The sequence below is a fragment of the Coregonus clupeaformis genome, unplaced genomic scaffold, assembly GCF_020615455.1.
Source record: "Coregonus clupeaformis isolate EN_2021a unplaced genomic scaffold, ASM2061545v1 scaf0117, whole genome shotgun sequence".
Classification (NCBI taxonomy): Eukaryota; Metazoa; Chordata; class Actinopteri; order Salmoniformes; family Salmonidae; genus Coregonus; species Coregonus clupeaformis.
Window position 1 is genome coordinate 117,501 of NW_025533572.1, and position 27,190 is coordinate 144,690.

General features: G+C 46.4%; 2 protein-coding genes across 4 annotated transcripts in view; one reads left to right on the forward strand and one right to left on the reverse strand.

The window, feature by feature from the left end:
- hoatz (HOATZ cilia and flagella associated protein) overlaps positions 1–8,577 on the reverse strand; it is a 10,278-nt gene extending 1,701 nt beyond the window's left edge. The window contains exons 1-2 of the mRNA XM_045213504.1: positions 7,860–8,577; positions 6,133–6,171 (exon numbers count right to left, since the gene is read on the reverse strand). Of these exons, the coding sequence (XP_045069439.1) occupies positions 6,133–6,171; positions 7,860–8,112 (292 nt within the window). The 5' untranslated portion in view covers positions 8,113–8,577. The remainder of the gene's footprint in view (positions 1–6,132; positions 6,172–7,859) is intronic.
- Positions 8,578–14,857: 6,280 nt separating this feature from the next.
- On the forward strand, positions 14,858–18,644 carry btg4 (B-cell translocation gene 4). 3 transcript variants are annotated; one of them, XM_045213507.1, is made up of 6 exons: positions 14,865–14,953; positions 15,139–15,305; positions 15,617–15,785; positions 16,526–16,647; positions 17,285–17,427; positions 18,225–18,644. In XM_045213507.1, the coding sequence occupies exons 2-6, from the start codon at positions 15,200–15,202 to the stop codon at positions 18,459–18,461; spliced, it is 777 nt and encodes a 258-aa protein (XP_045069442.1). In that variant the 5' UTR covers positions 14,865–14,953; positions 15,139–15,199; the 3' UTR covers positions 18,462–18,644. The 3 variants fall into 3 exon arrangements, with proteins under 3 accessions (XP_045069441.1, XP_041706215.1, XP_045069442.1); XM_045213506.1 differs by having other exon boundaries at positions 14,858–15,305; XM_041850281.2 differs by having other exon boundaries at positions 14,858–15,305; positions 15,648–15,785.
- The last annotated feature ends 8,546 nt before the right edge of the window (positions 18,645–27,190 follow it).

Below are 27,190 nucleotides of genomic sequence, written 5' to 3' on the forward strand. Positions count from 1 at the left end.
CTATGACCTCATAACATGGTTAAAACAACGCTATGACCTCATAACATGGTTAAAACAACGCTATGACCTCATAACATGGTTAAAACAACGCTATGACCTCATAACATGGTTAAAACAACACTATGACCTCATAACATGGTTAAAACAACGCTATGACCTCATAACATGGTTAAAACAACGCTATGACCTCATAACATGGTTAAAACAACGCTATGACCTCATAACATGGTTAAAACAACGCTATGACCTCATAACATGGTTAAAACAACGCTATGACCTCATAACATGGTTAAAACTATACTGTTGATATCATGGATGGTCGATCCTTGCATCCATAGCTCTGTCTGTTAGTCTGAGAGTGGTTACATTTCTCCAGGCCCATCCCTCAGCTTTTTACCAAAACAGAGGCGGGGCAACCGTTTTGCTATTGTTTCAACTGTGGATTTGCCATTTAAACAGCTGCAAGATGCAAGATGGCAAGATGGCAAGATGGCATAGCAGTGCGGTCGTGTATTATGTTGTGTCCTCGTGTAAATAGCCTGTTTTTTTTTCGTATATATTTCTCTATCTCACTTTCCATCCTTAACTAAATATACTTTCCTGCAACCCGCCTCACCCAAAGTGGAACGGATTATATTATCTCTTCGTACCTTTTATCAAGAACCCACGGCTGAAACTAGCCAGCTAGCCAGCTAACTAGCTACTTGCTATTAGCTACTTGCTATTAGCCACCATTAGCGGTCTTCACCACTGTCCGTGGCCTGCACTACCTACCAGCCAGCTCTAGCCTGGACAATTATCGGCCAGTCTGCACAGTCTGCACAGTGCACTATCGACCCAGAGCATTTGGGATTTTCTGCCGGAATCACTGAATCACTGGACCTCAACACCGGATCATCGCAACTAGCTAGCTGCAACCGAATGGCTGTTGTTGTTGGCTTATCACCACTAATCACCACTTGTCCCAAAGCTAGCACCAGTTAGCCTTGAGCTAGCCTCGAGCCAGGCCCATCTCCCGGCTATCCACCTCTCTGTCAACCGGACGGGACCTCCTAGTGTCGACACGGAGCCCTGCCGATCCATCACAACTGGTCTGCCGACGTAAACGTCTGATGTGGTTTCAACAGGCTTCCCGTTGTGACGACCACGAAGATCCATCTGCTAGCCCCGACCTGCTAGCACGCGCAATCAACAGCCATGCCTCCTGCTCGCTTGTGCTGTAGCAGCCTACGAACTGCTCCCGGACTTACCTATTGCTGTTCACTGGACCTTATGATCACTCAGCTACACATCTGATACCTGCTGGACTGTTCCTTTACACGGTACCCCATCCTGTTTAGCCTCAGCCCAAACTTTCGTCGCCATTACCAGTTGTTGTCTTAGCCCTCTCGAATAACACCTGTGATTGCGTTATGCCTCTCTCCCATGTCAATATGCCTAGCCTATTGCTGTTTGGGTTAGTTCTTATTGTACTATTTCACTGTAGAGCCCCCAGTCCCGCTCAACCTGCCTCAGATAGCTTCTTTGTCCCACCCCACATACACGCGGTGACCGGCTCAATCGGTACCTCCAGTGATGCTATCTCTTACATCGTTACCCAATGCTTATGTGTACCTCCACTGTACTCATATCCTTCCATATCCTTGTCTGTACATAATGCCCTGAATCTATTCTACAATACCCGGAAATCTGCCCCATTTATTCTCTGTACCCAACGCACTAGAAGACCCATTCTTAAAGCCTTTAGCCATATACATATTATATTCCTCCTCTCTTCCTCTGGTGATGTAGAGGTTAACCCAGGCCCTGTAGCCCCCAGTATCACTCCTACTCCCCAGGCGCTATCATTTGTTGACTTCTGTAACTGTAAAAGCCTTGGTTTCTTGCATGTTAACATCAGAAGCCTGTCACGGATTCTGCCGAGGCTGCTCCTCCTCCTTGCTCGGGCAGGCTTTGGCGTTCGTCGTCCCCGGAGTACTAGCTACTGCCGATCGATGTTTTCGGTGTTTGTCTTGTTTTGTCTAGAGTAGTACACCTGTTGCCTATTAGTGTTGATTGTTTAACCTATAATTTCCCTTGTTTCCCGTTTGGGTTTTGTGTGTTATTGTTGTATGTCTAGTTGATGTTCGGCCTAGCTACTACTTCGGATTACGCATATGGTTTTTTTCCCTCCAGTGTTGGAGACGTTTGTTTTGTGCGTAACTTTCAGTAAAGTAGTCAACCTGATTCTCTGTGTCCTGCGTCTGACTCCACTCGTCGCGTACACATCACCTCCTGACAAAGCCTCCTCCCTAAGTTTGAGTAATTCACTGCGTTAGCACACTCCGCCAACCCTGATGTTCTAGCAGTGTCTGAATCCTGGCTTAGGAAGGCCACCAAAAATTCAGAAATGTCCATCCCCAACTATAACATTTTCCGTCTAGATAGAACTGCCAAAGGGGGTGGAGTTGCAATCTACTGTAGAGATAGCCTGCAGAGCTCTATCATACTATCCAGGTCTGTGCCCAAACAGTTTGAGCTTCTACTTCTAAAAATCCACCATTCCAGAAATAAGTCTCTCACTGTTGCCGCTTGCTACAGACCCCCCTCAGCCCCCAGTTGTACCTTGGACACCATATGTGAACTGATTGCCCCCCATCTATCCTCAGAGTTCGTACTGCTTGGTGACCTAAACTGGGATATGCTTAACACCCCGGCCAACCTACAATCCAAACTAGATGCCCTCAATCTCACACAAATGATCAACGAACCTACCAGGTACAACCCTAAATCCGTAAACATGGGCACCCTCATAGATATCATCCTGACTAATTTACCCTCTAAATACACCTCTGCTGTCTTCAACCAGGGTCTCAGCGATCACTGCCTTATTGCCTGCGTCCGTAATGGGTCCGCGGTCAAACGACCACCCCTCATCACTGTCAAACGCTCCCTAAAACACTTCAGGCGAGCAGGCCTTTCTAAGTGACCTGGCCCGGGTATCCTGGATGGATATTGACTTCATTCCGTCAGTAGAGGATGCCTGGATGTTCTTCAAAAGTGCTTTCCTCTCCATCTTAAATAAGCATGCCCCATTCAAAACATTCAGAACTAAGAACAGATATAGCCCCTGGTTCACCCCAGACTTGACTGCCCTTGACAAGCACAAAAACATCCTGTGGCGTCCTGCATTAGCATCGAACAGCCCCCGCGATATGCAACTTTTCAGGGAAGTCAGGAACCAATATACACAATCAGTTAGACAAGCAAAAGCTAGCTTTTTCAAACTGAAATTTGCATCCTGTAGCACTAACTCCAAAACGTTTTGGGACACTGTAAAGTCCATGGAGAATAAGAACACCTCCTCCCAGCTGCCAACTGCACTGAGGCTAGGAAACACTGTCACCACCGATAAATCTACGATAATCGAGAATTTCAATAAGCATTTTGCTACGGCTGGCCATGCTTTCCACCTGGCTACCCCTACCCCGGCCACCAGCTCTGCACCCTCCGCTGCAACTTGCCCATGCCCCCCGCTTCTCCTTCACCCAAATTCAGATAGCCGATGTCCTGAAAGAGCTGCAAAATCTGGACCCCTACAAATCAGCTGGGCTAGACAATCTGGACCCTTTCTTTCTAAAATTAGCCGCCGAAATTGTCGCAACCCCTATTACTAGCCTGTTCAACCTCTCTTTCGTATCGTCTGAGATCCCCAGAGATTGGAAAGCTGCCGCGGTCATCCCCCTCTTCAAAGGGGGTGACACTCTAGATCCAAACTGTTACAGACCTAAATCCATCCTGCCCTGCCTTTCGAAAATATTTGAAAGCCAAGTTAACAAACAGATCACAGACCACTTCGAATCCCACCGTACCTTCTCCGCTATGCAATCTGGTTTCCGAGCTGGTCATGGGTGCACCTCAGCCACGCTCAAGGTCCTAAACGATATAATATCTGCGATTGATAAAAGACAGTACTGTGCAGCCGTCTTCATCGACCTGGCCAAGGCTTTTGACTCTGTCAATCACTGCATTCTTATTGGCAGACTAAATAGCCTTGGTTTCTCAACTGACTGCCTCGCCTGGTTCACCAACTACTTTTCGGATAGAGTTCAATGTGTCAAATCGGAGGGCCTGTTGTCTGGACCTCTGGCAGTCTCTATGGGGGTGCCACAGGGTTCAATTCTCGGGCCGACTCTATTCTCAGCTCTTGCTGCTGGTGACTCTCAGATCCACCTCTACGCAGACTACACCATTTTGTATACATCTGGCCCTTCATTGGACATTGTGTTAGCAAACCTCCAAATGAGCTTCAATGCCATACAACACTCCTTCTGTAGCCTCCAACTTCTCTTAAACGCTAGTAAAACTAAATGCATGCTCTTCAATCGAACGCTGCTTGCACCCGCCTGCCCGACTAGAATGACTACTCTCGGCGGGTCTGACTTACAATATGTGGACAACTACAAATACCTAGGTGTCTGGTTAGACCGTAAACTCTCCTTCCAGACTCACATTAAGAATCTCCAATCCAAAGTGAAATCTAGAATCGGCTTCCTATTTCGCAACAAAGCCTCCTTCACTCATGCTGCTAAACATGCCCTCGTAAAACTGACTATCCTACCGATCCTTGACTTCGGCGATGTCATTTACAAAATAGCCTCCAACCCTCTACTCAGCAAATTGGATGTTGTCTATCACAGTGCCATCCGTTTTGTCTCCAAAGCCCCATATACTACCCACCACTGTGACCTGTACGCTCTCGTTGGCTGGCCCACACTACATATTTGTTGCCAAACCCACTGGCTCCAGGTCATCTATAAATCACTTCTAGGCAAATCCCCGCCTTACCTTAGCTCATTGGTCACCATAGCAACACCCACCCGTAGTATGCGCTCCAGCAGGTATATCTCACTGGTCATCCCCAAAGCCAACACCTCCTTTGGCCGCCATTCCTTCCAGTTCTCTGCTGCAAATGACTGGAACGAACTGCAAAAATCTCTGAAGCTGGAGACTCTTATCTCCCTCACTAACTTTAAGCATCAGTTGTCAGAGCAGCTTACCGATCACTGCACCTGTACACAGCCCATCTGAAATTAGCCCACCCAACTACCTCATCCCCATATTGTTATTTATTTTGCTCATTTGCACCCCAGTATCTCTATTTGCACTATCATTCCAGTGTTAATACTAATTGTAATTATTTTGCACTATGGCCTATTTATTGCCTTACCTCCATAACTTGCTACATTTGCACACACTGTATATAGATTTTCTATTGTATTTTTGACTGTACGTTTTGTTTACCCCATATGTAACTCTGTGTTGTTGTTTTTATCGCACTGCTTTGCTTTATCTTGGCCAGGTCGCAGTTGTAAATGAGAACTTGTTCTCAACTGGCTTACCTGGTTAAATAAAGGTTAAATAAAAAAATAATGAAAAACTGTTATCAAGATATCAAAGTGTCACCAACAAAAAGGTAACCAATAGACCTATAGTAAATGCAGCATATCACTTTTCAGTAGTGCTCAAAGCCGTTCCGTGAGCGCAGCATTTATTTTTCAACTCGAATCAATGAGCCCAATCAGTCGTCCATGACAACAAAATCATAAACAACAGAGTAGGGTTGGCTAATGTCAGAGTAGGGTTGGCTAATAAGTCCTTAGGTTTGGGGTTATGCTCAGGTCAAACAATTAGGCTAATCTACACTTCCATATCTCCAAGTCCTATTCTTGAAGTACCCACTGTATAGGGTTAGGGTTTGTATGGGTTAGAAGGAGCCTACATAACCAACCCATAAAGTAACATTGTACATCCATATATGGCCAGCGATGTAAGCTTTTACATTGATTTATCCTGCAATAGATGTCATTCAATTGGTAACATTCATTTGTGTCTTCTTCTAATGCCTCTTAAGGGGAAAGTAATCTAAAAGTAACTGAATGTAATCAGATTACATTACTTAGTGTGGGTAATCCAAAAGTTACATTACTGATTACTATTGTGGACTGGTAACTAGTAACTGTAACGGATTACATTTAGAAAGTAACCTACCCAACCCTGCACACACACACACACACACACACACACACACACACACAGGGTCATATGGATGTCTTTATGACTGTGATATCTAAAGTAGGGCTGTTTACTTACTATGGTCAGAAGAGGATGGTTTGAGAGCAGCATTGGTGTCTAAAAAGGAAAAAAAAAAGGTTATTTAATTTCTTCGGCACATAACCTCAAATTGAGACTAGAAAATGCAGGGGTGTAAATGCAGGCAATGGTGTCTCGAAATGAAATGAAAAGGTTCATTCCCTAGTTAAAGCTGTGTGTTCATATCCACTCAATATTAGTTCCCGCACTCCCAACACATAATAATGACATTAAAGCTCATTATAATAATGTAAAAATCAAATCAAATCAAATCAAATTGTATTTGTCACATACACGTGTTTAGCAGATGTTATTGCGGGTGTAGCGAAATGCTTGTGCTTCTAGCTCCGACAGTGCAGTAATATCTAACAAGTAATATCTAACAATTACACAACATATACCCAATACACACAAAACTAGTAAGGAATGGAATTTAAGAAAATATACATATATCGACAAGCAATGACAGAGCGGCATGGACTAAGATACAGTAGAATATTATAGAATGCAGTATATACATATGAGATGAGTAGTGCAAGATATGTAAACATTATTAAAGTGACTAGTGTTCCATTTCTTAAAGTGGCCAGTGATTTCAATAGGCAGCAGCAGCCTCTAATGTGCTAGTGATGGCTATTTAAATGTTTTACATTTTAGTCATTTAGCAGACGCTCTTATCCAGAGCGACTTACAGGAGCGATTAGGGTTAAGTGCCTTGCTCAAGGGCACATCGGCAGATTTTTCAGGCAGTGGTACAGCCCGACAGGATGCTCTCAATTGGGCATCTGTAAACGTTTGTGAGGGTTTTAGGTGCCAAGCCAAATTTCTTCAGCCTCCTGAGGTTGAAGAGGCTCTGTTGCGCCTTCTTCACCACACTGTCTGCGTGGGTGGACCATTTCAGTTTGTCGGTGATGTGTACGCCAAGAAACTTGAATATTTCCACCTTCTCCACTGCGGTCCCGTCGATGTGGATAGGGGGGTGCACCCTCTGCTGTTTCCTGAAGTCCACGATCATCTCCTTTGTTTTGTTGACGTTGAGTGAGAGGTTATTTTCCTGAAACCACACTCCCAGAGCCCTCACCTCCTCCCTGTAGGCGGTCTCGTCATTGTTGGTAATCAAGCCTACTACTGTTGTGTCGTCTGCAAACTTGATGATTGGGTTGGAGGCGTGCTTGGCCACGCAGTCATGGGTGAACAGGGAGTACAGGAGGGGGCCGAGCACGCACCCTTGTGGGTCCCCAGTGTTGAGGATCAGTGAAGTGGAGGTGTTGTTTCCTACCTTCACCACCTGGGGGCGGCCCGTCAGGAAGTCCAGGACCCAGTTGCACAGGGCGGGGTTCAGACCCAGGGCCTCGAGCTTAATGATGAGCTTGGAGGGTACTATGGTGTTGAATGCTGAGCTATAGTCAATGAACAGCTCTTAGTTGACACTCAAATGTTTTATTCTATACCCATTTGAGGAAATAAACGTTCTTAATTTGTTTGATGTTAAGATGAAAGATTTCCTAAGGGAAACCATTTCAATTTCAGGGGACCACATGGGGTCCCTACTCCATGTTTGGGAACCACTGACCTAGCCTATCCAGGAGGTAGATCGCAGGAGGCTACATATGTTGCACAATGCACAGTCCTGTACTAGTGTAACTAAATATCTCATAAGGAAAAAAATATTGTGTCAGAAATAAGCGTGTGACAGCAGTGGTTTGGCCGGGCTAATGTTACCTTACCGACTACCAGAACTGTCTCATCCTTTGTCCGGGCTATCGGCAGCCTCTGGCGGATGTCGGCGTTGACCAGGCGGGACTCTAGCGGAGGGAGCAGTGACAGAGAGGTCCACAGCTGCTTGGCGTGATACACATCTTCAGGAGAGGAGCCGTCAAACACTGTGAATAAGTCTTTATCCAACTCTGTCTCTAGCTGCTCTGCCTCTCTCCTCTCCTCCTCCTCCGTTAGCCCAGCCCGCGGCTCTGACTCACACATTACGATTGCTAACCTACAACAGAGTGGATATCACCGAATCATCAATATTATAAAATAACCGAGCAACAGACGGACATTGATATTGCTAGCTAGCTAAATGGAGAGATGATACACGGTGAAAATGTTTTGTTGTTTTTCGCAACCCGGACGTGTGGAGAGCGGGTCTGTTACCAAGGCGACAGGACGCTCCACTAGGACACGGAACAAAACCCGTTTATCAACCCGGACGTGTTACCAAGGCGACAGGACGCTCCACTAGGACACGGAACAAAACCCGTTTATCAACCCGGACGTGTTACCAAGGCGACAGGACGCTCCACTAGGACACGGAACAAAACCCGTTTATCAACCCGGACGTGTTACCAAGGCGACAGGACGCTCCACTAGGACACGGAACAAAATCCGTGCACTGTGCACTGTGCACTGGCAAATTTCCTTCAAATCCAGTGGTGTAGTGCTATTTTTTAGGTGAGGGAGCGCAACATGTAGTTTAAATGATGTCATCATTTCTCAATCACAGTTTGTACTGATAGGTGTAGCATATTGAATATCATTGTAGAATAGGCCTATGCATAAAATCCATCCTCCAATTGCAACGTCTGCCCACACCAGTGGAGGCTGCTGAGAGGAGGATGACTCATAATAGTGGCTGGACCGGAGCAAATGGAAACCATGTGTTTGATGTATTTGATACCAGTCCACTTTTTCTGCTCCAGCCATTACCACGAGCCCCTTCTCCCCCATTAAGGTGCCACACATCTTGTCTCAATAACATTTAATATTTTTAATACCCTCAAACACCAGGTTAGGCGTACCTCATTTCAAAATAGGCCATCATTACTGTCAATTGTGAATGATAATTATTCCGGTTTTACCGGTGAAATGTCCAAACTGCATGCCAATCATTTGATCTCAATCAATTTAATGAGAATATGCATTTAGAGCTTCTTGAATTACTATTTTGTGAGCAACTTAAAGCAGATGGTGTTAACAAACTATTTGTCTTTCTTATATGCATATTTTGTTTCAATCAAAGCCTAGTGGCACGTGCTGTTGAGGTTTGGCCGCGTGAGGATATTTTAGTTTTTACTATTCCGCTTTAGATAAGAAATGACTGAGGAGGTGTTTTTATATTTTATGTTTAAATTATAGGCCTGCTATGCTACAGTATATGGTATTATATTAAATTATGTTATTCTAATCAATCATTACGTGATCTTGAGAGACATTGACTCAGCTTTGATCTAACTTTACAAAACGAGCACCATTGTGAGAATTGATAATCTTCTATTTGTAATAATAGCTTGTTTGAAATTATTTATTGTTTAGAATTTTTTTTGAAAATCTTAATGTTGTTTTAATGTTTGTAGCTGAACTGGTTAAAGAGCGGTAGCATTTAAAATGACTACCACCGTGTTCTTATTTTTGGCATTGAATCCATGAAGTGTTATGCTAATTTATGCGAATTACCACTGCTTGTAGTTTTTTAAACGTCTTTAAGAATGTGAAGTTAGTATATAGTTGATACAAAATGTAAAGAATGTGAAGTTAGGCTAGCTTGAAAATGTGAAAGTTGGTTTGGTGTCTCTAGCTTGAACGGTTGAAGAGGTACTGTTGGTGAATTAATTTATGCAAATGTAACACAACAGAACTTGATGAGGGTTATTTTAAGTGATTTGAGCTGAAAGGACAGCGCCGTAACCAATTGTTCACATATCGTTCTGGGCTCCACTGTGCAAGAGAGGGTCCATGGAGTTTTCTGAACATCAAGATGATCTCGTTGCTGTGATGGATCAGGTTCATGCAATGGATCCGTTTGTCTGCATACGCAATAGAGATGGTACGTTTCTGTAAGCTAAGCACTTGAACAGTAGGGCGAATTCAAGTGGACGTACATGAGTGTATGTGTCATAATACCCATTAAACATGCCGGTCAAACAGGGAAATAGTTCCAATCGTTTTTCCACCATTCATTTTTCCCATAAGGGATTTTAGAAACACTTCGAATAAGGGCTGTGTTTCATGTAGGTTTACCCTGGCGTGACGTTTTGATAACCGTGTAAATCTCTCTTGGACAAGGTGACTTTTATCAATATATTCGACTCTATTTACTCTCAGATTCGAAAATGCTAATTAGCAGCTAATTAGCATTTCATTTTGGTGGGGTAAATACAGGCAAATATATTGATAAAAGTCACCTTGTCCAAGAGAGATTTACACGGTTATCAAAACGTCACGCCAGGGTAAACCTACATGAAACACAGCCCTTATTTGAAGTGTTTCTAAAATCCCTTATGGGAAAAATGAATGGTGGAAAAACGATTGGAACTATTTCCCTGTTTGACAACTAGGTTTACGGATATTATGACACATACACTCCCGAGGGGCGCAGTGCTAGCTGTGCCACTAGAGATCCTGGTTCGAATCCAGGCTCTGTCGTAGCCGGCCGCGACCGGGCGGCGCACAATTCGTCCAGGGTAGGGGAGGGAATGGCCGACAGGGATGTAGCTCAGTTGGTAGAGCATGGCATTTGCAACGCCAGGGTTGTGGGTTCGATTCCCAAGGGGGCCAGTATAAAAAAAAAATAAAAAAAAATTTGCACTCACTAACTGTAAGTCGCTCTGGATAAGAACGTCTGCTAAATGACGCAAATGTGGTACTCTATTTGCAAGTGAAACTAAATCACCGACCGGAGAAAGCAAGGAAAACAGTGCCTCTCTGTCTTACTATATGTATCTGATGCTGGTCTGGACAAAAAGAGTATGACATGCCATAATCTTTTTGTCCAGACAGCATCAGATACATGGTCCACACATACTGAGACAGAGGGGCGCTGTTTCACTCGCTTGGAGGCTTTATCTGAGATTGATGCGTATTTCTGTCAGCGCACGTCCCTTTATTTGGATGGGCAAGGAGGTGCGGTAGGGAGGGCCAGGCCCCCTAAGGCCGGCCATAACGCTGTCCTTGACTAGCCTGGGACAGACTCTAGTGCTTAACAAGTTACTATCAGTAGTAGTAGTAGTTAAAGTACCCACCTAGTAGTAATGAATACTACCTGCTGTAGTAGTAGTAGTAATGAATACTACCTGCTGTAGTAGTAGTAATGAATGGTCATTATAGTACTATAGTTCTGACAGATGCTCTATAAAGGTTCTGACAGACAGAGTGGTCCATGTGAAGGTTCTGACAGACAGAGTGGTCTATGTGAAGGTTCTGACAGACAGAGAGGTCCATGTGAAGGTTCTGACAGACAGAGTGGTCCATGTGAAGGTTCTGACAGACAGAGAGGTCCATGTGAAGGTTCTGACAGACAGAGTGGTCCATGTGAAGGTTCTGACAGACAGAGTGGTCCATGTGAAGGTTCTGACAGACAGAGTGGTCCATGTGAAGGTTCTGACAGACAGAGCGGTCCATGTGAAGGTTCTGACAGATAGAGTGGTCCATGTGAAGGTTCTGACAGACAGAGTGGTCCATGTGAAGGTTCTGACAGACAGAGTGGTCCATGTGAAGGTTCTGACAGACAGAGTGGTCCATGTGGAGATTATGGAAGATCTGGATTTCTCCCCCTTCCTGTAGGGTTGTGATAGGTCCATTTGCTGCCATCTAGTGGACATTGTGCTCATTTGCCCTCAGCTATGTTTAGACTGCTGTTGTTCATGTTTTGCTGGTTTCTAGTGTACTACGGAATATATCGCTTTGTTATTTTTGACACTTTTCCCCAGTCATATTTAAGGTTAGAACTGCCTTTCTGGGTGTTCTGATACTTCTAACTTGGAGTTGTATTTGTATAATGGCAGTTACGGTATTTCACTTTTTAATGTGTATAGTATTGCTTGCTGGGTGTGTCCAATCAACTTTGTAACCACTCCCTCTTCAAATTAGGGCTAATTGGAAAAGCTGTTCAAAAGAGGACATTGTATTATTTCTTTGTACTCCCTGACGAAAGTCATGCAGCCGAAACACGTCGGATTAAAAACAATTCTTCTTTCTATTGAACATGACATACTAATAAAGGCATTTTAATTAATTATATGAAGAGTGCCTTGGTCCTCCTTTCTTTTAGTTTGAGCTTCTACTTCTAAGAATCCACCTCCCCAGAAATAAGTCTCTCACTGTTGCCGCTTGCTACAGACCCCCCTCAGCCCCCAGCTGTGCCCTGGACACCATATGTGAATTGATTGCCCCCCATCTATCCTCAGAGTTCGTACTGCTTGGTGACCTAAACTGGGATATGCTTAACACCCCAGCCAACCTACAATCTAAACTAGATGCCCTCAATCTCACACAAATTATCAACGAACCTACCAGGTACAACCCTAAATCTGTAAACATGGGCAACCTCATAGATATCATCCTGACTAATTTACCCTCTAAATACACCTCCGCTGTCTTCAACCAGGATCTCAGCGATCACTGCCTTATTGCCTGCGTCCGTAGTCAAACGACCACCCCTCATCACTGTCAAACGCTCCCTAAAACACTTCAGCGAGCAGGCATTTCTAAATGACCTGGCCCGGGTATCCTGGATGGATATTGAATTCATTCCGTCAGTAGAGGATGCCTGGTTGTTCTTTAAAAGTGCTTTCCTCGCAATCTTAAATAAGCATGCCCCATCCATAACAAAGCTCAAACTGTTTGGGCACAGACCTGGATAGTACAATAGAGCTCTGCAGGCTATTCTGACAGACAGAGTGGTCCATGTGAAGGTTCTGACAGACAGAGTGGTCCATGTAGAGGTTCTGACAGACAGAGTGGTCCATGTGGAGGTTCTGACAGACAGAGTGGTCCATGTGAAGGTTCTGACAGACAGAGTGGTCCATGTGGAGGTTCTGACAGACAGAGTGGTCCATGTGAAGGTTCTGACAGACAGAGTGGTCCATGTGGAGGTTCTGACAGACAGAGTGGTCCATGTGAAGGTTCTGACAGACAGAGTGGTCCATGTGAAGGTTCTGACAGACAGAGTGGTCCATGTGGAGGTTCTGACAGACAGAGTGGTCCATGTGAAGGTTCTGACAGACAGAGTGGTCCATGTGGAGGTTCTGACAGACAGAGTGGTCCATGTGAAGGTTCTGACAGACAGAGTGGTCCATGTGAAGGTTCTGACAGACAGAGCGGTCCATGTGAAGGTTCTGACAGACAGAGCGGTCCATGTGAAGGTTCTGACAGACAGAGTGGTCCATGTGAAGGTTCTGACAGACAGAGCGGTCCATGTGAAGGTTCTGACAGACAGAGTGGTCCATGTGAAGGTTCTGACAGACATAGTGGTCCATATGAAGGTTCTGACAGACAGAGTGGTCCATGTGAAGATTCTGACAGACAGAGTGGTCCATGTGAAGGTTCTGACAGACAGAGTGGTCCATGTGAAGGTTCTGACAGACAGAGTGGTCCATGTGAAGGTTCTGACAGACAGAGCGGTCCATGTGAAGATTCTGACAGACAGAGTGATCCATGTGAAGGTTCTGACAGACAGAGTGGTCCATGTGAAGGTTCTGACAGACAGAGTGGTCCATGTGAAGGTTCTGACAGACAGAGTGGTCCATGTGGAGGTTCTGACAGACAGAGTGGTCCATATGAAGGTTCTGACAGACAGAGTGGTCCATGTGAAGGTTCTGACAGACAGAGCGGTCCATGTGAAGGTTCTGACAGACAGAGTTGTCCATGTGAAGGTTCTGACAGACAGAGCGGTCCATGTGAAGGTTCTGACAGACAGAGTGGTCCATGTGAAGGTTCTGACAGACAGAGTGGTCCATATGAAGGTTCTGACAGACAGAGTGGTCCATGTGAAGGTTCTGACAGACAGAGTGGTCTATGTGAAGGTTCTGACAGACAGAGCGGTCCATGTGAAGGTTCTGACAGACAGAGTGGTCCATGTGAAGGTTCTGACAGACAGAGCGGTCCATGTGAAGGTTCTGACAGACAGAGTGGTCCATGTGAAGGTTCTGACAGACAGAGCGGTCCATGTGAAGGTTCTGACAGACATAGTGGTCCATATGAAGGTTCTGACAGACAGAGTGGTCCATGTGAAGGTTCTGACAGACAGAGTGGTCCATGTGAAGGTTCTGACAGACAGAGTGGTCCATGTGAAGGTTCTGACAGACAGAGTGGTCCATGTGAAGATTCTGACAGACAGAGTGGTCCATGTGAAGGTTCTGACAGACAGAGTGGTCCATGTGAAGGTTCTGACAGACAGAGCGGTCCATGTGAAGGTTCTGACAGACAGAGTGGTCCATGTGAAGGTTCTGACAGACAGAGCGGTCCATGTGAAGGTTCTTACAGACAGAGTGGTCCATATGAAGGTTCTGACAGACAGAGTGGTCCATGTGAAGGTTCTGATAGACAGAGTGGTCCATGTCAAGGTATTTCTGTCCTCTAACTATGTTATCTGTACCTGAAGGTGAAGTAGTCAGGTACCAGTCATGTCATATCTCCAGGTGCAGGGGTCAGGTGTGTGTCCTGCTGATGTCTCTGATCGATGGACCTCAGGTCTGTTACACTGGTGTTTCCATGGCGACTGTCTGTTTGTGTGTGTGTGTGTGTGTGTTATACATTGAACCTAAGATCACCTAAAATAAATGAATGAGATAGTACTGAGTCTTGTTACCAGATCCCTTCTTTCAGAGGCACAACCACAGGCTGCTGTCAATCAGTCAGGACCTGCAATCACATTGGAACTCACATCACCTGTGCTCTTCCCTCACACACAGCTGATTTAAACGAGGTGTGTGTGTCCCAGCAGGTTCTACTGCTGCTGCCAACTGACCCGACCTGACTGGCTGTTATCTAGAAGAGTTCAGAGAGGAACGGTAACTGGCTGTTATCTAGAAGAGTTCAGAAAGGAACGGTAACATTTAAAAGCAGATTTGTTTGCTGGGGAAGAGTCCTATTATTATTGAGACATTTTATTGGCAGTTGGTTTCTAAAGCTGCAGGTCAGTTTAGTTAAGCCCTCTAAGGAGTGTCTGTGTTGTTAAGGTAGTTGGCTGAAGGTTGTGTTAAGGTTAGGTTGTTTGACGTTCTAACAATGAAGGAGGAGATTGCAGCAGCTGTGTTCTTCGTGGCTCGGCTGGCGAAGCGCCATGGTAGTTTAGATGCTGAGAGCAGAGAGAGGTTTGCTGCTGCCCTCACCTCGGCTCTGTTTGAGACCTACAAGACCCACTGGTACCCACACACACCTGTCAAGGGACAGGCCTACCGGTCAGTACCCACACACACCTGTCAAGGGACAGGCCTACCGGTCAGTACCCACACACACCTGTCAAGGGACAGGCCTACCGGTCAGTACCCACACACACCTGTCAAGGGACAGGCCTACCGGTCAGTACCCACACACACCTGTCAAGGGACAGGCCTACCGGTCAGTACCCACACACACCTGTCAAGGGACAGACCTACCCGGTCAGTACCCACACACACCTGTCAAGGGACAGACCTACCCGGTCAGTACCCAGTACCCTCACACACTACACATTTCCTCTATGGTTTTGTCTCAATGGCTTTGTGTTCAGGTGTGTGTGTAACCCACTGTTCGTGCGTTAGGTGCCTGCGTATGAACCGAGCCCAGCTGAGGGACCCTGTGTTGGAGAGGGCGTGTGTACGGAGCGTTGTCTGTTACGAGGACCTGGGGTTGCCACGGGAGATTACCATCTGGGTCGACCCGGGAGAGGTGTCCTGCAGGTGAGCGCTGCTGTCCTGGTATGTCTTACTGTAGCCTCTCGGGCAGAGATCGTCAACTGGCCTGCCAAATTCGGCCCACTGGCATGTAAATTTTTTTTGGGGGAGCCCCAATAGTTTTTGTTTTTAGACAGAAGACTGTAAAATCACTAGGAATTCACCTAAAAAATGATCTTGTTTAGGAAATCTATTTCCACTCATAAATAGACTTATGTGATCATGTACAAATGTAACTGAGGTTTGAGATTGTCAAATACAATATCTGTTTGGGCTTCTTGGATCAATTTGCAGAGTACAAATTATTTATAATGATGTTCCGGACCCCCGACCATCAGCCTTAGAAACTCGGCCCGACATTTGGTTATTAGACCAGGGTTTTTTAAACCTCTCCACGGGGACCCCCTATTTAATTTATTCTACAGCTATCACACCTGATAAAACTAATATCAAGCCTTTGACTACTTCAATCCGATCAGCTGGTTCAGGGCTACAACATAATTGTGAAAAGTCTGGGGGTCCCCAAGGAGAAGTTTGAAAAACGTATTGGTCCAGTTCAGCTAGAACCTCCCTGTTAACCTGGGCCCAGGGGGAGGGGGTCCAGTTCAGCTAGAACCTCCCTGTTAACCTGGGCCCAGGGGGAGGGGGTCCAGATCAGCTAGAACCTCCCTCTGCTTGTTAACCTGGGCCCAGGGGGAGGGGCTACTGTTGTGGCAGGAAGTGGTTGTGATGAGTTTCCTGTGTAGGTACGGAGAGCGCAGCGTTCCCTTCTGTGTGATGCAGCTGCAGGGCTGTCACCACGGTGATGGGGAGTTTTCCCGCCGCATACATAATGCGGTGGAGCGAGCCGCCTCCGACATCCAATCAGGTGCTCTGGTTTTCTGTTTTACTCATGTTTTCTGTTTCTCAGACAACTATTTGTATTTCTTACCCTGATTTATCAAATGTGTTGCAACATGTATGGGTGGATTCAATTATGCTGAGCTGCGGGAAACCGGCCAATGGCGCATGACGTAAATGGTTAAATGCGCTGAGGGAGGAGCGCCCTTCTCAAAATTGAACAGTAATCTGTGCCGCTTGGTCATGTTGTCGTCAAGGCAGCATGGTGCATCGTTCAGAAACATCTATTTTCCATCAACTAGTTTTCTAACTAGTTTTCACTGGAAGGCAGTTCCCAATTAACTGTTCTTGTATGTCTTACTGTAGGACAGGGATCATCAACTGGCGTTTTTATCAAAATCAATCACTTTTGCCCTTAAACACAGAATCCTACTCCTTATCCACATGCTTCATTTAGCCTCGGCTACGTCACTTTTGTTTTGAGCTGACTTCGCCGTGGGCTTTGAACGGGGCACCTGGCTCACGCCTGGGAGGCAGCCCTGTTCCAAAACGAATACAACCACTTTTCACCCGGCGCAAACTCCTCCCACCGGGGTAACCCAGGCCAGATAATCGGATCCATTCACTGTGAAAAGTGTTTTAAAGCTTTGATTTGATCCAATCAGGATCTTCCTCTGATGAGGGCGGGGACACCAGCATGAGTAGCAGCTGCAGCAGCCTATCAGCTCCCTGCCCTGCCCTGGGCCCTGCCCCCAACCCAAAACCCAAAACCATCCCAACAGTCAGCAACCCCAACAGTGTCTACCAGGTAAATGGAGCTCTAGACGTGTCTACCAGGTAACTAACCAACTAATGTTAAGCGCTCTGACGTAACGAACCAGCACTGGAAGAAGCTCTACAGTAGGGGTTGTCAACTCTGACCCTCCGAGGTCCGGAGCCGGCTGGGTTTCTGTTCTACCTGATCATTAATATCACCCACCTGGTGTCCCAGGGCTAAACCAGTCCCTGATTAGAACAATGAGAAATGCAGTGGAACTGGCTTCAAGGTCCAGAGTTGAGTTGGAGGGCTCTAGGGACGTGTGATGGGGTTTAGATAATGTGTGGGGGTGATGGGGTTTAGATAATGTGTGTGGTGATGGGGTTTAGATAATGTGTGTGGTGATGGGGTTTAGATAATGTGTGTGGTGATGGGGTTTAGATAATGTGTGTGGTGATGGGGTTTAGATAATGTGTGTGGTGATGGGGTTTAGATAATGTGTGGGGGTGATGGGGTTTAGATAATGTGTGTGGTGATGGGGTTTAGATAATGTGTGTGGTGATGGGGTTTAGATAATGTGTGTGGTGATGGGGTTTAGATAATGTGTGTGGTGATGGGGTTTAGATAATGTGTGTGGTGATGGGGTTTAGATAATGTGTGTGGTGATGGGGTTTAGATAATGTGTGGGGGTGATGGGGTTTAGATAATGGTTGCGTTCCCCTGCTCAGACATTGCATGCCACGTCATCGACTGCAGTCGGGCACCAGATGTGGTCCAGGCGTCGTACGAGCTGCAGGCGTCAATCATGTGTTTGTGATGTTTAGATACTGTAACTCTTTCTGTTCCAGTTCAGTGAGTTTGCTCCAGTGCCACCCCCTCCGGCCTGGTCAGCTTACCCCAACAGGAAGGCCTTCCCTGGGGACGGCTACCCCCCTCACGGCCCCCCCTCTGGAGCTCTGTTTGCCCAGCAGCAGTGCAGCAGCCAGTTCCGGCCTCCTAAAGGATTCAGACCCTACAGAGCCGCCTCCTCCTTCACTGGGCCCAGACAGGACAAGTACCACTGGGTCAGCAAGAACCGCTCCTAGAACGTCAACCTAGAACCTACTGGAAGCTAGACCCCACTGGCTGCCCGGAGCCCAGAACACTTAAAAATAAAGGTCAAAGTATGAATTATGAAACGGTTAAAGCAATGCTGTTTAAGCATTTTTAAAGTTGCAGTATTTTTATTTAAAAAAATATTTTATGTCTTAACTATTGTGATTGTTAAACTGGAAAATATTGTCTGAAATAAAATTATCGATTTATTTTTATTAAACTGGTTGTCTGTTTGTAGTGGGGGGTTGTCTGGGACCTTTTCAGAGGAACGAACACATGGCTGGGAGATTTACATTGGTCCATATTATTCAGTGGGGTTAATTTGGTTGGTGACTGAGCTTCAATATTCATAAACCCACAGGTTTGTGGGAACAATTAGCTTCAGAGCGTCTCACGCTGCTCTTGCGCCTATCACTATTTATTCAAATGTGCGCGTCGACCTCTTCACCTTCGTCAGAGCTTTTGGGCATTGCGCGTCGACCTCTTGACCTTCGTCAGAGCTTTTGGGCATTTATATTTTTCACCTGGTAGTAGACATCGCTCCACCCACATCCGTTCTGTGCATCGAATAGGGTTGGAGTCAGTATTGCCAAATAGAATGCATTTTGTAAATACATTTTTATTTTTTTGATACGCTAAACAAGAACTTAACAATTTTACTGAGTTACAGTTCATATGGAAATCAGTCAATTGAAAAATGAATTAGACCCTAATCTATGGATTTCACATGACTGGGAATACAGATGTTTGTCACACACCTTTTTAAGTCTACCTGGCTGGCATGAAAATGAACCACGGGAAAAGCGTCCTCCATTCGCTATTTAAGTGCATAGATGACATGTATTTTTTTTTTACCCTGCCCCTGTTCCGAGAAAGGTGCATGATAATGGTCCATTCTAAATCAAAACTAATTTCACAGCACAAGTCAACATTTTGGACACACCTCAATGATGTCGCTCTTGCTGCTGGTGACTCTCAGATTCACCTCTACGCAGACTACACCATTTTGTATACATCTGGCCCTTCATTGGACACTGTGTTAACAAACCTCCAAACGAGCTTCAATTCCATACAACACTCCTTCAGTAGCCTCCAACTGCTCTTAAACACTAGTAAAACTAAATGCATGCTCTTCAATCGAACGCTGCTGGCACCCGCCCACCCGACTAGAATCACTACTCTCGGCAGGTCTGACCTAGAGTATGTGGACAACTACAAATACCTAGGTGTCTGGTTAAACTGTAAACTCTCCTTCCAGACTCACGTTAAGCATCTCAATCCAAAATTAAATCTAGAATCTGCTTCCTATTTCGCAACTAAGCCTCCTTCACACATGCCCTCGTAAAACTGACTATCCTACCGATCCTTGACTTTGGCGATGTCATTTACAAAATAGCCTCCAACACTCTACTCAGCAAATTGGATGTAGTCTATCACAGTGCCATCCGTTTTGTCTCCAAAGCCCCATACACTACCCACCATTGTGACCTGTACGCTCTCGTTGGCTGGCCCTCACTACATATTTGTCGCCAAACCCACTGGCTCCAGGTCATCTATAAATCACTGCTAGGCAAATCCCCGCCTTATCTTAGCTCATTGGTCACCATAGCAACGCCCACCCGTAGTATGCGCAGGTATATCTCACTGGTCATCCCCAAAGCCAACACCTCCTTTGGCCGCCATTCCTTCCAGTTCTCTGCTGCCAATGACTGGAACGAATTGCAAAAATCTCTGAAGCTGGAGACTCTTATCTCCCTCACTAACTTTAAGCATCAGTTGTCAGAGCACCTTACCGATCACTGCACCTGTACACAGCCCATCTGAAATTAGCCCACCCAACTACCTCATCCCCATATTGTTATTTACATTTATTTATTTTGCTCATTTGCACCCCAGTATCTCTATTTGCACATCATCTTCTGCACATCTATCACTCCAGTGTTAATACTAAATTGTAATTATTGTGCACTATGGCCTATTTATTGCCTTACCTCCATAACTTACTACATTTGCACACACTGTATATATATTTTCTATTGTGTTATTGACTGTATGTTTTGTTTACCCCATATGTAACTCTGTTGTTTTTATCGCACTGTTTTGCTTTATCTTGGCCAGGTCGCAGTTGTAAATGAGAACTTGTTCTCAACTGGCTTACCTGGTTAAATAAAGGTCAAATAAAAATAAAATTCTAGGGTTTTTCTTTATTTTGACTATTTTCTACATTGTAGAATAATAGTGAAGACATCAAAACTATGAAATAACACATATGGAATCATGTAGTAACCAAAAAAGTGTTAAACAAATCAAAATATATTTTAGATTCTTCAAAGTAGCCACCCTTTGCCTTGATGACAGCTTTGCACACTCTTGGCATTCTCTCAACCAGCTTCACCTGGAATGATTTTCCAACAGTCTTGAAGGAGTTCCCACATATGCTGAGCACTTGTTGGCTGCTTTTCCTTCACTCTGCAGTCCAACTCATCCCAAACCATCTCAATTGGGTTGAGGTCGGGTGATTGTGGAGGCCAGGTCATCTGATGCAGCACTCCATCACTCTCCTTCTTGGTCAAATAGCCCTTACACAGTCTGGAGGTGTGTTGGGTCATTGTCCTGTTGAAAAACAAATGATAGTCCCACTAAGCCCAAACCAGATGGGATGGCATATCGCTGCAGAATGCTGTGGTAGCCATGCTGGTTAAGTGTACCTTGAATTCTAAATAAATCACAGACAGTGTCACCAGCAAAGCACCCTCACACCACCTCCTCCATGCTTCACGGTGGGAACCACACATGTGGAGATCATCCGTTCACCTACTCTTCGTCTCACAAAGACACTGTGGTTGGAACCAAAAATCTCAAATTTGGACTCATCAGACCAGAGGACAGATTTCCACCGGTCTAATGTCCATTGCTCGTGTTTCTTGGCCCAAGCAAGTCTTCTTATTATTGGTGTCCTTTAGTAGTAGTTTCTTTGCAGCAATTCGACCATGAAGGCCTGATTCACGCAGTCTCCTCTGAACAGTTGATGTTGAGATGTGTCTTTTACTTGAACTCTGTGAAGCATTTATTTGGGCTGCAATCTGAGGTGCAGTTAACTCTAATGAACTTATCCTCTTCAGCAGAGGTAACTCTGGGTCTTCCTTTCCTGTGGCGGTCCTCATGAGAGCCAGTTTTCATCACAGCGCTTGATAGTTTTTGCGACTGCACTTGAAGAAACGTTCAAAGTTATTGAAATGTTCCGGATTGACTGACCTTCATGTCTTAAAGTAATGATGGACTGTTGTTTCTCTTTGCTTATTTGAGCTGTTCTTGCCATAATATGGACTTGGTCTTTTACCAAATAGGGCTATCTTCTGTATACCACCCCTATCCCTAACAAGGCACACCTGTTAATTGAAATGCATTCCAGGTGACTACCTCATGAAGCTGGTTGACAGAATGCCAAGAGTGTGCAAAGCTATCATCAAGGCAAAAAGTGGCTACTTTGAAGAATCTCAAATATAAAATATATTTTGATTTGTTTAACACTTTTCTGGTTACTACATGATTCCATATGTGTTATTTCATAGTTTTTTTGTCTTCACTATTATTCTACAATGAAAATAAAGAAAAACCCTTGAATGAGTAGGTGTGTCCAAACTTTTGACTGGTACTGTATGTTATTTAGTATATATAAAAACAACATTAAATTAAGAATAGTCTGATGGGTGACAATATTACTTGTGAATGATGTATTATCACTTGTGAATGATGTATTATCACTTGTGAATGATGTATTATCACTTGTGAATGATGTCTGCAGTTTAGGACAAACATGCCATTTAGTATTGGAGTCTACAATTCAATTGATTGGACATGATTTGGAAAGGCACACACGTCTATATAAGGTGCCACAGTTGACAGTGCATGTCAGCAAAAACCAAGCTATGAGGTCGAAGGAATTGTCTGTAGAGCTCCGAGACAGGATTGTGTCGGCACAGATCTGGAGTAGGGTACCAAAAAATGTCTGCAGCATTGAAGGTCCCCAAGAACACAGTGGCCTCCATCATTCTTAAATAGAAGAAGTTTGGGACCACCAAGACTCTTCCTAGAGCTGGCCACCCGGCCAAACTGAGCAATCGGCGGGGAAGGGCCTTGGTCAGAGAGGTGACCAAGAACCCGATGGTCACTCTGACAGAGCTCCAGAGTTCCTCTGTGGAGATGGGAGAAACTTCCAGAAGGACAACCATCTCTGCAGCACTCCACCAATCAGGCCTTTATGGTAGAGTGGACAGACGGAAGCCACTCCTCATTAAAAGGCACATGACAGCCCACTTGGAGTTTGCCAAAAGGCACCTAAAGGACTCTCAGACCATGAGAAAGAAGATTCTCTGGTCTGATGAAAATAAGATTGAACTCTTTGGCCTGAATGCCAAGCATCACGTCTGGAGGAAACCTGGCACCATCCCTACGGTGAAGCATGGTGGTGGCAGCATCATGCTGTGGGGATGTTTTTCAGCGGCAGGGAGACTAGTAAAGATCGAGGGAAAGATGAACGGAGCAAAGTACAGAGAGATCCTTGATGAAAACCTGCTCCAGAGCGCTCAGGACCTCAGACTGGGGTGAAGGTTCACCTTCCAACAGGACAACGACCCTAAGCACACAGCCAAGACAACGCAGGTGTGGCTTCGGGACAAGTCTTTGAATGTCCTTGAGTGGCCCAGCCAGAGCCCGGACTTGAACCCGATCGAACATCTCTGGAGAGACCTGAAAATAGCTGTGCAGTGACGTTCCCCATCCAACCTGACAGAGCTTGAGAGGATCTGCAGAGAAGAATGGGAGAAACTCCCCAAATACAGGTGTGCCAAGCTTGTAGCGTCATACCCAAGAAGACCCGAGGCTGTAATTGCTGCCAAAGGTGCTTCAACAAAGTACTGAGTAAAGGGTCTGAATACTTATGTATTCCCCAGTGTTGGGGAAGCTACTCTGAAAAGAGTTTACCAAGCTACCAATTACTTCACTCTGGAAGAAGTTAAGCTACACTAAAGTAGTCCACTACATCCAAACAACTATCATATCTAAAATCTGAAATATCATAGAATACAAATTGCAATAACATATCACTCTGTAGTCAGATGTTAACAGAATGAGCAAGTTATCCTTAGATAAACACATGGACAGGCAGCTGGGTACAGGGGAGGCTGGTCTCTCCTGATGGGACCTGTTAGATAAACACATGGACAGCTGGGTACAGGGGAGGCTGGTCTCTCCTGATGGGACCTGTTAGATAAACACATGGACAGGCAGCTGGGTACAGGGAGGCTGGTCTCTCCTGATGGGACCTGTTAGATAAACACATGGACAGGCAGCTGGGTACAGGGGAGGCTGGTCTCTCCTGATGGGACCTGTTAGATAAACACATGGACAGGCAGCTGGGTACAGGGGAGGCTGGTCTCTCCTGATGGGACCTGTTAGATAAACACATGGACAGCTGGGTACAGGGGAGGCTGGTCTCTCCTGATGGGACCTGTTAGATAAACACATGGACAGGCAGCTGGGTACAGGGGAGGCTGGTCTCTCCTGATGGGACCTGTTAGATAAACACATGGACAGGCAGCTGGGTACAGGGGAGGCTGGTCTCTCTGATGGGACCTGTTAGATAAACACATGGACAGGCAGCTGGGTACAGGGGAGGCTGGTCTCTCCTGATGGGACCTGTTAGATAAACACATGGACAGGCAGCTGGGTACAGGGGAGGCTGGTCTCTCCTGATGGGACCTGTTAGATAAACACATGGACAGGCAGCTGGGTACAGGGGAGGCTGGTCTCTCCTGATGGGACCTGTTAGATAAACACATGGACAGGCAGCTGGGTACAGGGGAGGCTGGTCTCTCCTGATGGGACCTGTTAGATAAACACATGGACAGGCAGCTGGGTACAGGGGAGGCTGGTCTCTCCTGATGGGACCTGTTAGATAAACACATGGACAGGCAGCTGGGTACAGGGGAGGCTGGTCTCTCCTGATGGGACCTGTTAGATAAACACATGGACAGGCAGCTGGGTACAGGGAGGCTGGTCTCTCCTGATGGGACCTGTTAGATAAACACATGGACAGCTGGGTACAGGGGAGGCTGGTCTCTCCTGATGGGACCTGTTAGATAAACACATGGACAGGCAGCTGGGTACAGGGGAGGCTGGTCTCTCCTGATGGGACCTGTTAGATAAACACATGGACAGGCAGCTGGGTACAGGGGAGGCTGGTCTCTCCTGATGGGACCTGTTAGATAAACACATGGACAGGCAGCTGGGTACAGGGAGGCTGGTCTCTCCTGATGGGACCTGTTAGATAAACACATGGACAGGCAGCTGGGTACAGGGAGGCTGGTCTCTCCTGATGGGACCTGTTAGATAAACACATGGACAGGCAGCTGGGTACAGGGAGGCTGGTCTCTCCTGATGGGACCTGTTAGATAAACACATGGACAGGCAGCTGGGTACAGGGGAGGCTGGTCTCTCCTGATGGGACCTGTTAGATAAACACATGGACAGGCAGCTGGGTACAGGGGAGGCTGGTCTCTCCTGATGGGACCTGTTAGATAAACACATGGACAGGCAGCTGGGTACAGGGGAGGCTGGTCTCTCCTGATGGGACCTGTTAGATAAACACATGGACAGGCAGCTGGGTACAGGGGAGGCTGGTCTCTCCTGATGGGACCTGTTAGATAAACACATGGACAGGCAGCTGGGTACAGGGGAGGCTGGTCTCTCCCTGATGGGACCTGTTAGATAAACACATGGACAGGCAGCTGGGTACAGGGGAGGCTGGTCTCTCCTGATGGGACCTGTTAGATAAACACATGGACAGGCAGCTGGGTACAGGGGAGGCTGGTCTCTCCTGATGGGACCTGTTAGATAAACACATGGACAGGCAGCTGGGTACAGGGGAGGCTGGTCTCTCCTGATGGGACCTGTTAGATAAACACATGGACAGGCAGCTGGGTACAGGGGAGGCTGGTCTCTCCTGATGGGACCTGTTAGATAAACACATGGACAGGCAGCTGGGTACAGGGGAGGCTGGTCTCTCCTGATGGGACCTGTTAGATAAACACATGGAACAGCTGGGTACAGGGGAGGCTGGTCTCTCCTGATGGGACCTGTTAGATAAACACATGGACAGGCAGCTGGGTACAGGGGAGGCTGGTCTCTCCTGATGGGACCTGTTAGATAAACACATGGACAGGCAGCTGGGTACAGGGGAGGCTGGTCTCTCCTGATGGGTCCTGTTAGATAAACACATGGACAGGCAGCTGGGTACAGGGGAGGCTGGTCTCTCCTGATGGGACCTGTTAGATAAACACATGGACAGGCAGCTGGGTACAGGGAGGCTGGTCTCTCCTGATGGGACCTGTTAGATAAACACATGGACAGGCAGCTGGGTACAGGGGAGGCTGGTCTCTCCTGATGGGACCTGTTAGATAAACACATGGACAGGCAGCTGGGTACAGGGGAGGCTGGTCTCTCCTGATGGGACCTGTTAGATAAACACATGGACAGGCAGCTGGGTACAGGGGAGGCTGGTCTCTCCTGATGGGACCTGTTAGATAAACACATGGACAGGCAGCTGGGTACAGGGGAGGCTGGTCTCTCCTGATGGGACCTGTTAGATAAACACATGGACAGCTGGGTACAGGGAGGCTGGTCTCTCCTGATGGGACCTGTTAGATAAACACATGGACAGACAGCTGGGTACAGGGGAGGCTGGTCTCTCCTGATGGGACCTGTTAGATAAACACATGGACAGGCAGCTGGGTACAGGGGAGGCTGGTCTCTCCTGATGGGACCTGTTAGATAAACACATGGACAGGCAGCTGGGTACAGGGAGGCTGGTCTCTCCTGATGGGACCTGTTAGATAAACACATGGACAGGCAGCTGGGTACAGGGGAGGCTGGTCTCTCCTGATGGGACCTGTTAGATAAACACATGGACAGGCAGCTGGGTACAGGGGAGGCTGGTCTCTCCTGATGGGACCTGTTAGATAAACACATGGACAGGCAGCTGGGTACAGGGGAGGCTGGTCTCTCCTGATGGGACCTGTTAGATAAACACATGGACAGGCAGCTGGGTACAGGGGAGGCTGGTCTCTCCTGATGGGACCTGTTAGATAAACACATGGACAGGCAGCTGGGTACAGGGGAGGCTGGTCTCTCCTGATGGGACCTGTTAGATAAACACATGGACAGACAGCTGGGTACAGGGGAGGCTGGTCTCTCCTGATGGGACCTGTTAGATAAACACATGGACAGGCAGCTGGGTACAGGGGAGGCTGGTCTCTCCTGATGGAGCCTGACAAACACAGGAAGTGTAACTTCTGTCTAATTCGTTTATTTACAATTTGTGGCATTACGTAGTATCAATAGCAATGAAGAGCTGAATAACTTGATTCAATGTACAATGGTAAACAATCATTGGCAAACACAGTACTAATGTAAAACCTATTTTCTTTAAACATGTCACACTGCTGGAGGCATCGCCATGGGAAGTAAAGGGGCTAAGTGTGCTGCAGCTGAAAAATCACAATAAAATAAATATATTAATTAATGGAAGAAAAATATTGCACCGGGCCTTTACTACACCCCTCACCCCCCCTCCTCTCTCTCTCCAGAGAGACTCATTTTAGAGGCAGTGGTCCCCTCCTCTCTCTCTCCAGAGAGACTCATTTTAGAGGCAGTGGTCCGG

What these genes read in the sequence shown, in the direction of transcription:
- btg4 (XM_041850281.2), top strand. Translation starts at nt 15,133, where the DNA reads ATGAAGGAGGAGATTGCAGCAGCTGTGTTCTTCGTGGCTCGGCTGGCG. An exon ending in CGCCTCCGACATCCAATCAG is followed by an intron (nt 16,648 to 17,284) that starts GTGCTCTGGTTT and finishes TGATCCAATCAG; the next exon opens with GATCTTCCTCTGATGAGGGC. An exon ending in ACCCCAACAGTGTCTACCAG is followed by an intron (nt 17,428 to 18,224) that starts GTAAATGGAGCT and finishes TTTCTGTTCCAG; the next exon opens with TTCAGTGAGTTTGCTCCAGT.